The 12,585-nt window shown below is 36.7% G+C and overlaps 1 protein-coding gene across 3 annotated transcripts in view; it reads right to left on the bottom strand.

The window, feature by feature from the left end:
- ccdc102a (coiled-coil domain containing 102A) overlaps window positions 1-12,585 on the bottom strand; it is a 277,345-nt gene that overhangs the window by 78,684 nt on the left and 186,076 nt on the right. For all 3 annotated transcript variants that reach the window (XM_028809695.2, XM_028809692.2, XM_028809694.2), the window contains 2 exons: window positions 8,646-8,754; window positions 5,728-5,844 (listed from right to left, as the gene is read on the bottom strand). In XM_028809695.2, the coding sequence (XP_028665528.1) occupies window positions 5,728-5,844; window positions 8,646-8,754 (226 nt within the window). The remainder of the gene's footprint in view (window positions 1-5,727; window positions 5,845-8,645; window positions 8,755-12,585) is intronic.

Below are 12,585 nucleotides of genomic sequence, written 5' to 3' on the forward strand. Positions count from 1 at the left end.
CTAGTGACTCGAGGGTTGGACTCCTTGTTTAGGGCCATCCACTGTAAAGGTGCATGGTCCGTGACAAGTGTAAACTCCCGACCCAGGAGGTAGTACCTCAACTGTGTAATCGCCCACTTGATTGCAAGAGCCTCTCTTTCCACCGCCGCATACCTGGTCTCCCGATCCAGCAGTTTCTGGCTCAGGAACATGACGGGGTGTTCAGCACCATCGACGCTCTGGCTCAGCACTGCTCCTAGGCCTGTATCCGAAGTGTCCGTCTGAAGGATAAAAGGAAGCGAAAAGTCAGGTGCTTTCAAAACAGGTGCTGATGTCAGGGCTCTTTTTAAGTCACTGAATGCAGCGTTTGTCGTATCGGTCCATACAACAATGTTGGGAGCCCTCTTCTTTGTTAAATCACTGAAGGGCGCAGCTGTCTCCGAAAACCGTGGTACAAACTGGCGGTAGTACCCGGCTAAACTGAGAAATACTTGGACATGCCGTTTGGTTCATGGACGGGGCCATTTCAAAATGACATCTATTCAGTCCCTTTAGTTGTTCCCTAAACACGCGTGTGTGACACTTCATATGCACGAGAATTGACAAGCAATGTGTATTCACCAAGAAGTGCGATGCATATATTGCAGTGATAACGAATATGGAATGTGGATGTTTTGAACCTCATGCACAGAAGAGAGATTCGCCAATCTTGTGTTTTACATACCACAATAGAATGGAAAAAGTGTCTGAGATTGCAGCTGAACTCATCTTACCTGTAAACCCATTGCACAGGCACTGGCTCTATAAGGCATTAGGTTTTTAACTGTCAGCGAAAGAGGAAACCTTACGACACCTAGGAAAAATGAAACTGTGCTGGAAAGTCATCATGCACTTGAGTAATTTGACATCCACCTATGATTTCTAGTTGTGTAAATTAACATACTCAAGATGTTAACAAGATCAACAACAGCAGCCATCAAGTTTGGCATCCCCTTCAACTAGGAGTCATGTAATGTGACATGGGCTTTAGGGTTGTAGAGGCCACAGGTTACCTTTGCCAAAAAGAGCACAAGGCAGGAGTCAAAAATGAATAACGTGCCAATCCATCACAGGGCATAAATGATTTAGAATTGTCAATAAGTCCAACATATGGAAAGTAAAAAAAAATCATGCAGACTTAGGGAGAATGTACATACTAAACACAAACTAAGGCTGGGCTTAGAATTGGAACTGGAGCTGTGAGGCAGCAGTGCTAAACACTGCCTCACCATGCTGCTCTGTCATATGACAGGATGAAATAAGAATATCTTTTCATATAGCATTTACTCTTCTGTTCTTTCATCTAATTTTATATTTAAAAAACATGTTTTTTTTATTATGTTAATCTTTTATATTAGGGAACAAAAAATTATCAGCACAGAGTTAGTACCAAACATGATCTACTAAAACAAATTTAGTATTTTCAAGAGAATACAAGTACACTTACACTGTGTTAGATGAACTAGAGAACATTTACTATCCTACATAATTCTTAAAACTGTTTCAGAGTTTTTGGTTTGCTGTAATGCATCCTTAAATTAAATACTAAGCCACGTATTACATGTCTTCAGAATTTAAAACTGAATTAGTTTGTGATGGCACAAGATTGAAAATTCAAAATCTGAAAAGGTGCTGAACAAAGATTTTAATTAAACCTATCACAATAACAGACATTCCATTCAAGTTTAAAATGAAACAATTTCCAATTAAAATAAGCTTAGCAATAACTCCAAATAAAACACAGGACCAAAGTTTAAACCTATTTTAAACACTCTTGAGTTATCCAGGGTTTTTTTGGTCAATGGTAATGTATGGGGAAAATAAAAAGTATTTAGGACAAACGATGAATACAAGTTACAAAGAAATTCTGCAAATTTAATTTGATATATAAATGTGATTCTAATTATATTTTTTTCATAAAACCTGTTTGTATAGCTAAGAGAAAAAGCAATGTGATGTTATTCCTGCAAACAGGTTCAGTTAAACAGCATTCAAGCTTTGAGACTGGCTTCAAATCATAGTTATTCAGCCTTTCTCTAATAAATGTATGAAATAACTGGGGGAAGGATGAAATCATACACTGCATTCTCTAGGGTTTAGTGCAGACTATTACCATGATCGCACATATGACAAAAAGACATTCAATTAGTCTTCTTGGGTGAAATAATGCTGAGTTGGAAAAGGCCATATCAGGATTATTCTGACATATTTTGATGTCAATGGCTTTTGTGCAGCAGAGAGAGCAACAGACAGAATAACCTTGATCAGGCTCATCAGATTGGTCCTTTGTTTAATGAAATAACTCTGATCCAGATGGACGGACACCAGTAGTTCAATTCAATTAATTTTTCTACCACTGGGCAGCAAAACAGCCTGCACATGAGAAGGTTTGCTCACTGAAATGATATAGCTTTGCAGAAATAGGCTGCACCCCCTGCTACCCTAATTTGGATTAGAAAGGTTTGTGAATATTATGTTTATTTTATAAAACACCTTCTTGAACTGGTGCATTCAGCTTGTCCTCTGAAAAATACCTTGCATGATTTAACATACAGCATTGCAGGGACTTTAATGTCCCTGACAGGTAGACTTAGATAGCTGCATGTACTGTATGGAAAAAATGTTAACATTCACTTCAATATAATGTACCAGGAACAAATGGATAAGTATGTTATAAAATGCAGTGGCACAGTTGTCATCACTAAAATATAATTGAAGAATATATAGACTGTTAAAACAAAGACTAAAAATAATGCTATGGCTAAGGTTATTAATTAGTGTAAAATACTAACATATGATGATACACCTTTAAAACATGAATGTTTCAAATACTGAAATTCAGTAACAATTGACTGGGTTATTTCACTAAGAAAATAATTATTCAACATAATCCTTCACCCATGCTGTTCACTGAAAATACTGGTACAAAAAGATCCAATACATCAAAAAGGCATTAAAATAGTATTTCTGAGTACAACATTTTGAAGCCCACTGCAAACTTCTCACAAGATGTTTACTTTTGTTAAATTTGAAATACAACTTCTGTGGTACATCACAAAAATCTCTTGTAAATGTTTTACATTTTAGAAAATTGAAAAAACTTCACTAAAATACATTAGAATATTAAACATTAGTCAGTAAGTGTGCATTGTCATTTATGGGGTAACATTCCAGGGGTGTGTTCCTGCTTCTGCTCTCTTCAATCCTTGCATGGACTGGGTGTTGGGCACGGTCATGAGGTCCACCAGCTGTGGGGCTTCTGTTGGTGAAGAAAGATTCACAGATCTTGACTTTGCCGACGATGCTGTGATCTTTGTGGAGTCAATGGAGGCTCTGATCAGGGCTCTCGAGAGACTAAATGAGAAGTCTGAGTGTTTGGGCTTGCGAGTGTCCTGGGTAAAAACCAAGATCCATGCTTTTAATGACCTCTTAAGCAAAGCCATCTGCAATATGTCTGCCTGCAGAGAGAGTGTCAACCTTGTCAAGAGGTTTACTTACTTCAGCAGTGACATTCATGTCTCTGGTGACTCTTCCTATAGAGCCAGTAGAGAGATTGAGAGAGCATGGGGGGAGGTAATGAGGTTGCTGGAAAGGGATGTGTGGTGCTCCTAATATCTCTCCAAAAGGACGAAGATTCAAGTTGAGGTTGCCAACCGGGATCCCGAGCTGTTTCGTTGTGTGGTTGGTGTGGCAACGTGCTGTACCAGTGCATGCTCCCCAACCTTACCTGACCTGATTCCATCCACTTACTTTAGAGTATATCATGGAAGGAAAAGGAATAATGCACAGACAACTGCTGGAATTCAATAGTCCACAAAGTTTGCTCCAAAAAGTCTGCACCCTTTTCTACATATCAGTCATAATTAACATGACTATGTCTGGAACTTTTTAAAATTGAATTTGAAATATCCCACTTGCTACTGCAGCACTGTAGAACAATGCATTTCTTAGCACATGAGCAACTGGTCCCCAAAATGGCATTGTGCAGTGTAATGTGTTTTTTTAAAAATGACATGACAGGAAAGGCAAGCTTTATGAGAGTGAAAGATAATGAGAGCATCTGTTGTTTTGTAAGAGGGTTCTTTGTAGTAAGCATAGAAGGTACTGTGGAGCAGCAGGAGTTTTCCTTTACTGCAATGGCAGGGAAGGCTACTATGTAATCCAGTGGCCTGAGCTCAAGCCCTACAGATGAAAGGGAACACTGCGCTAAGCGAATTCCTGATCAGAGATAAATAGGCTGTTACTGAATTTGTTGTGAATGAAAAAAAAATCAGTAACAATCATTTACAGGTTGTTATAAATGCACAGTATATATAGGCAAAATGCTGAAAAATGTGTGGTTAGTTTTTGGGCTTCTCACATTGCAGGTTTTGAAAAAGGCCAACACTCTGGAGAAACAACAGCAGCAGTCACTCTGATATTACTACACAGTACTGAATAACTTTTAGAAGAGATTCAATGGATTACTACCAGTAAGTTTGCAAATGAGCTCTCAGTATTCAAATGAAGCATAAACATCATGAATAAGGCACAATATAAATTCTAACTGGATATGGAAAATGGATATGACCATAAGAGAAAAGACACTGTCTATTTAAAGAAACTATTCTATAAGGTACTAGAATCGTTTTCATTTGATTTTTAAGTGTTTATTTCTCAGTGATTTGGCACATATTACTTTGGGTGCACCCTTCCCCCAAGCTTAAATTCCCTTGACTGCAGTTTCAGCTAAACTCAGCCTATTTATTCATTCACCAACAAAGAATCTACAAAAACAAGGGACATTCCAGGATAATTTATAATGCTGAAACTTTTATTTTCTTTCTTCTTATATTAGGAGATGAAATAAATTCTCTTCTGTGATCTCAGTTCATTTGGGTTGAGAAAGCCCAAATGACCTGATTGGATTACATCCCATTCCTCTTTCTGGCTGCTCAGGCCTTGCTAATGCAATCTAGACCAAAATCCACAAACCATTCCCACCCTGTTGGGTTTGGCACCATACAGCAACTTCCAACCTCCTCCTGGCCGGCATTATCAGTGCCATGGCTTACTGCTGGGTTATTGGGGAGGCCATTTTTCCAGGCTGTTTGTATAAAAGGATTGAAAAATGTAATCCTCCCTGAGATAGCAGAGTATTATTAAGCCACACACAAAGAAACAACGGCACAGGGCAAGAGGGAGTGAGCAGAAGGTTCAACAACTGCTACTGTCACACTGCCCACATTGTCCATAGAGCTTCACATTTTTATATACACACATTTAGGGTGAACTGTACTAATGTGCTTCTCTGCTTGTTTCAGATCTGCATTGTTCAAGTATCTGATCAACAAAAGCTTTAGAGTACACAGATACATTACTCACATTTTCGCATGCAAGATGTTTGTAACATAAAGAAAAAAATACACTAATTTCAAACGAAAATAACTGTATTCCATGGAACTGTAGATGTCTGTTATCTAATATTTGTGAAAAGATGCACTGATTGAATGAGAAAATAAACTCTCAAACCACAAAATTAATACATATACATATTACTAGAATAAGAAATCTTAAGATGCCGCTCATCCTGTGTTGACTGACTCTTAATATGGTATATAAAATAAACGTTAGTCTAAAAAGATAATTATCCTGTATAAACAAATACAGCATACAGTTACACTAAACTACTTAATGATGACCGAAGAAACCCAGATAATATCAATTCACCTCACTACGCAGCTCTGCCAACTTCTTGTCCATGCTGGAGCGGGCGCCAAGCTCATCTTCAAGATCTTCAGAGATGCGCCCAAGTTCATCTTGGTGGACCTCTTTCAGCAAATTTAGCTGTGTAGACAGGAAGATAAGAGATTATAAATTAATTCTCACCCTGGACTACTGTACAATATTTTCTGTTTCTTTTCTCTTATTTGAATAATATGTGTGTTTAAAGGAAACTAAGTTATTCATAGCTTCTGATTGCTAGTTATACAATTTTACTGGAAAATGGCCGAAGGTTAAAGGACAGTGCTTCTAATGAACCTGCCTGAAATTAAATGGTCTTTGTAGATCAATCTGTGTACTTGCTACAACAATGGCAAGTCTTTGTCCTGATGTTTCTCTTCAAATTGTGATGGAAGCTTAGTTCCCCCTAGCGGCTGATGAATGCTTGTATTTATTTCTATATTTTGAGGTGTGTACAATAAGGAAAATCAAAAAATATATAAATTTAAAAACATAGTTGCATATTATAATTCAGAATGCTAATGAGAAAGTGAGAATAATCTAAATTTGCAAATTTAAAATCTATTAACTACCAGGTTTTTTGAGAGCTATCTCATGAAAGAGCCATTCTTTTCCATTATTGTTGAAAATCTTACAAATTACAACTCAAGCTGCTAGAGAATGATTGACTTAACATGCCATTTTGATAGCTTTTTTAGTATTTTGAAGAAATGCTTTCATTAGTTAGCCATTAGCTTCCCACAACTACTGCCAACAGAGTGAATCAGACTCATGTTTTAGTTAGCAGAAGTTCCCATGTCAACCAGATTGTGTCCCTGAGGTGGGTGTGTTCCCATTAAGCAAAAAAAAATTAAGCATGCCTGCCCAGTTCATTCACTGGTTTCTTGCATTTCCTCTGGGCCATGCTGCTTTACGTTTACTTATATATCTTTGGGAGCTATGTGGCCAACAAATGAAGCATTAAAAGAAGGAGGCTACTAATTCAAATCCAATTTCTTATAACACCAGCAAATGATCTTATGTAAGACACACAACTCGAGTAACCTATTACTGGATAGGTGCTGCAGGGGAAAATACTTGCTAACTGCAAAAGCCCAAAAAAAATTCTACTACGGTCACTATGTCACCTTAAACATGTTATGCAATCAAGCATTACTTCATATTACACATTTTACACAATATAATTCCTAATTTATTACATCTGCCATCCATCTATAACTAAATTCTCTTATTTCTGGTTCAGAGCTTGTCTGGATTGCATTGGTCACAACAAACAATTTAATTACTGGTCAATTAAACATGCATACAAAAAGTACATAGAAAAATATTATCACCCAGAGAAACACTCTTATAGACGTGGAGACAACATACAGTATAAACTCCATACGCAGGCTGAGGTTTAAACCCAGGATTCTAGAGATGTCAGACAAGAGAGCTAACTATTGCAGCTCCAAGCCATCTAAACCAACCAGTTTATATTTACCACACAAAAAGAATGAAATGCTTGGATAAATGAAATGCTTAAAGCATGCTGAAAGTAGACATGTCCTCCACATTTAAACTGCAAAAAAGAGAACAATGCACACATATTCAGTTTCTGAGACGGCAGAAAGTGCCAATAATGACTGTTATTTAAATGAAAGACCAAGAAAGGAGCCCTGATTGAGAACTTTGGTGGAAGTTCTGAAAAGTCTTTTGTAATTACTGTGGTGAATGAATACAAAAAAAAGCCATTATTACTACATTATTATTTAAAAGACTGCGATTCAGATGTCTTTGAACAACAGCTGACTATGTGGTGACATTCCAGCTGACATACCTGTGCTCTATTTAGTAATGTAGTAATTTAGCAAATACTAAATTAATTGAAATTGAAAAAAGAACACCCAACATGGTAATGATAGGGGCAATGATAAGCCCCAAGGTCTGTGGAGCAACTCTACAAAGTATGTTGAAGGTCACAGTGCTGCTTTTAACAGGTAGTGCTCAGAGTTACTGAAACAGTTACTGGTGTTGCCACGTGTTATAAGGTACTCTGTGAAGTGATCCTCATGCCTGGTTGACATTATCATGCACCATTCATGTGTGAAGCAGGGTGGTCCAAAATTGTTGGAGGTATCCACAGTGCATTGCTGTTGACAATGATGAGAAGAGGGGTTACCCACAGCCACAGATATACAGTAGTTCAGCAGAGATGTCAGCCTTCCTGGACTGCACACTTGCCAAACATCTGTCCAATCAGGTATGTATGGGACTGGACAGAACAGAATGTCTCCTACATGTAGCTTCCAGGAATGAATCTCAACTAATTCACCTCCAAGTTGAAAGCGCATGGACTGACATTACACAGGAGGACATTCATCACATGTATGATCACCTGCATGTTAGGGTGAAGGCCAGCATTCCTGCACAGAAAGGTTACACCCAATATTAATGTGAGTATGCCGGGACACAAGTCACTATGTACCAAATAAACCATATCATATTACCCTGAGTTTGTTATCATGTTTTCAAATATGGGCAGATTAGTCTCCTACTTGTATGTTAGCCCCATGGTGTGACATCTACTGGGTGATTTTTTTCTTACTTTTCATTAGTGTAGAATGATTAAATGTTTTTATTAAAAATCTGTTTGCATGGTTTATATTAACATAAAGAAATTCATGAAAAGGGACATAAATCAACGATCAGTTACTTATGGCTTGTGAGTAACTTGAAGAAAAAAAAAGTTATACTTTCAGAGTTTTATAAACTAATTTGATATATAAAAAATAACTATCAGTTTTCAGAAATAGAAAAGAATCTGTCATTGTAAAATGCTTCTACAGTTCCACTATGTAGTATTCACAATTTCAGAGAAATGGCTCCACCTAGTGAATTTTATAGGACATTGTATTACCTACCTGCTTGATTGCTTCTTGCTTAGACTTGTTTAGCTCCTCATACTTGAGTTTCCACTGGCTGAGATCTGCTTCCAGCTTTTCGATGTTTTTGCTCAAACTCAGTTTATCTCTGCAGAAAAGACAAGTATCACTTATGAACTAATCAAATACAAAAAATAAAAAGTCTACATTCTTAAAGCCTCCTAATGACAAAATAAGGAGTATGTTATGCAAAAGAAACTTTATAGTAAGAGGAAAAAAATGTTAAAATTAGCAACACTTGGAAAGAAGAATTCTTTCATAATAATTTACATTCTGTCCTTTAAAGAAGATACAGTTGAAATACTGGCTTTACATTATTTTGAAATAATAGTCGATCATTTCAAATATAAGGATTAAAATGTCAGTTCTTATATACAGGATTATTTTCCACATTAAATTAAAGTGGAAACTTAGCTATTTCATACTGTATTACACAACCTACGATGATATTTGAAACTTCTCTCATAACATTCTGAAGACCACTTAATCCAATTCATGTTTGCAGGGGTATAAGCATATCCGAGTAATGGGTGCAAGGCAGGAAAGGATACTAGGTTTGGAGCCAGTTCACCGTTGAGTGCACACACCAGCACCCAGATATGAAAATGTTCCTTTCAAACTAGGTCTTTTCTTACTTTTCCTGGTACTTGATGCCTATTCGTTTAAACACAATGTATGAAATTAAAAGTGACAAGCAATTGTGATTTCTAGTAGCACTTGGCACAAAGCAGGAACTGTACCAGAAATCTGGTCATCCATGATGTCCAAACTGCTTATCCGGTTTGGGAACAAAAGGAAATGAGGTTCTCTTGAATGCAAGACAGGAACATAACCTGGACCACTGCAGGGCATAAACAATCAATCACACCAATCCAGTTTAGAACTATGAATTAACCTAAATTGCATAACTTAGGGATGTCAGAGGAATCTGGAGTACCTGAAGATAGTCAAACTTGAAGAAAACTGGCAAATGCCACAGGTAGTGGTCTGGCCAAATTTTAAGCTCAGTACTCTAAAACTGTGCTGCCATTTGCGTGGTGACCTTCTACACAAAAATTTCATCAGGATGTGAGTGGAAACCCAGATTAACCAGTCAAACTCCACACAGACAGTGAGTGGATCTGTAATTTAAACCTTGTAGTCATGAGCTGTGAGGCATTTGCATTACCTATTAAGGTGAAATTTATGTTTTACTAGTTATTAGGAAAGTGCATGTCATTTTAGGGATTGCTCTTACTAAAAATTAAAAAAAATGAAAAATTGGACAAATTGTGCTGCTCTAATTATAGGCCTATTGATATCTCCTGAACTTTATTTTTTTTCCACAGTGCATTTTGAAATTGCTTTTAATCTGTTTTAGTAAATATCACTTTTTAGCTTGTACTGAAAAGAGAAAAATTTTCAACAAGAACCAAGTGTGACACAACTAAATCTGAACAAAAAAGGCTCAATTAGTCACTGGAACCACAGAGTTTTTCTTTGGCTTAACTGTCTAGGGTAACTTTTTCCTACACTTTGTGCAGGAAGTTCATGTCCACCTTTCTAGAGATAACCTGGTTCAGAAGCACTGTGCAGCCTTTACGGATGGCAGCACAAACCAACAGACACGCAAGCAGAATGTGTTTAACTGAGCAAACTGAAATCAATAAACGATATAAAACAATGGTGGGTGAGGGAAGCTGAAACAAACAAACCTGCAAGCAGGTCACAACCATGCTGTAAAACTCTTCAGGATAGAGTTGTCACTACGAAAATGCTATTCAACATAAAAACAATTTATTAATGTTGAAATGAATTAGTTGTTTTGGGGACTATTTAAATAAAATCTATTCAAGTCCTAAAAATCTATTCAACTGTTCTGTTAATTATTCAATAGGGAGCTGTCAAAAAGAATTTTTATGCTAATACTGTTTAATGAGTACAATTAAGAAATCATCCAATTTATTGCTAGTGTGTTTAATATTCGTATTTATTTAGCATTACTGTTTTGTGTAGCAAGAAATAATACATTACTGTATTAATGTAGATAAACTTGTAACTCTGAATTAGTTTCACATCCTTGACAAAATAATCAGTGATATTTAATCAGAAGAACATTACAGACTAAGAACTCAGAAAAAGTGTTAATTTGAAACCCTAATCTGTATAAAACAGTAATCCTATAATTTGGTAACTCATGCAAGTGCAGAAAAATTAGCAAAGTGTTACACAAATATGACAAAGAATTACAAAAGTAATTAAATCCCAAAAATGTTCATCAACTACTTTCTAAGTTATTAGAAATTTAAGTCTTAGCTGTTGTGCAATTTACTTATTTTTCATATGTGGAGTGTGCTGCATGAAACATTTATGTCTAAATACAGTATAATGAAAGCTTTAACGTAAGTATTATAAATTTGAATTAAAGAGAATAATAAATTATTTTTAAAGTAAATGAAATCAAAATAGCAAACGATAAGTTTGGTATTTTTTACGTTATTTTTTAATTTGCTCCATACACATTCTTCGCTATGTGAATTAAGTTATCTCTCTAAGAAATTTTAGATTGAAACCATTGGGGTAACAGTCTAAACATCCATCCATTATCCAACCCGCTATATCCTAACTACAGGGTCACGGGGGTCTGCTGGAGCCAATCCCAGCCAACACAGAATGCAAGGCAGGAAACAAACCCCGGGCAGGACGCCAGCCCACCACAGGGCACACACACCAAGGACAATTTAGAATTGCCAATGCACCTACACTGCATGTCTTTGGACTGTGGGAGGAAACCGGAGTACCTGGAGGAAACCCATGCAGACACAGAGAGAACATGCAAACTCCACGCAGGGAGGACACGGGAAGCGTACCCAGGTCTCCTAACTGCGAGGCAGCAGTGCTACCCACTGCGCCACCGTGCTGCCCCCAGTTTAAACAAAAAGCTTTTAAAATGTGTATTTATTGTTTATTTGGGGCCACTCATATATTATGTTTTGACATATAATCTGATCACTGTAAAAAATGTGCAATAATGCAGAAAAAATAGATGGGGCAAACAGATTTCTGCAACACTGTATGGAAGAAGATATTCCATGAAACCAAGCATAATCACTCTACAAGCAAACTCATTCATCATTCATTGTCAGAACGGACAAAAATGTCAAGCTTTCAATGTAGCAAACAAGTCAATTACTTCATTGATGAAGTCATGTATTAGTTCATGTTCAACCAAGAGTGCTGCAAAATCACTTGGTATAATTTATTATGCCAAAGTGACAACACTTCATTCTCTGCATATTGACACTTAATTAGCTCAGTTCATTTCATTTTACTATCTTCCTGTAGCCCAAGGGCTTGCAAATTTTAAAGTGAAACAAAAGAAACCAGAACAATAAAATGTCAGATTTTTTCTCCATTATTTCTTTGGGGGACATTATAAGTTAATGCGAAATATAAAAGGGTATAAAACTTCAGATATCTGAGTGGATGTGATAAGTGGCTGCAGTGTGTTAGACACTAATGCAGACACCCAAAGAGCAATGGAAAATTAGTCAAAAGAAATCTCATCAAATTGACAATAATACTAGAAGGTACATTGATTTTATAGTCAGGTCCATAAGTATCTGGACAGTGACACCATTTTCATCATTTTGGCTCTATACACCAGCACAATGAATTTGAAATAAAGCAATAATTATGTGATCGAAGTGTATACTTTCAGCTTTAATTTGAAGGGTTTACCAAAAATATTGTATGCGCCGTTTAGGAATGACAGCCATTTTTCTGAATAGCCCTCCTCTTTTCTGGGACTCAAAAATATTTTGACACTTTGCTGACAAGCTGTTCCATAGTCAGATGTGAGCAGTTCCTTCATTATTTTATTAACTATTAAGCAGGTAAAAGGCATGGAATTGATTCCAATTTTGTAAATTGCATTTGG

This window comes from Erpetoichthys calabaricus, chromosome 9 (genome assembly GCF_900747795.2).
Source record: "Erpetoichthys calabaricus chromosome 9, fErpCal1.3, whole genome shotgun sequence".
Classification (NCBI taxonomy): Eukaryota; Metazoa; Chordata; class Cladistia; order Polypteriformes; family Polypteridae; genus Erpetoichthys; species Erpetoichthys calabaricus.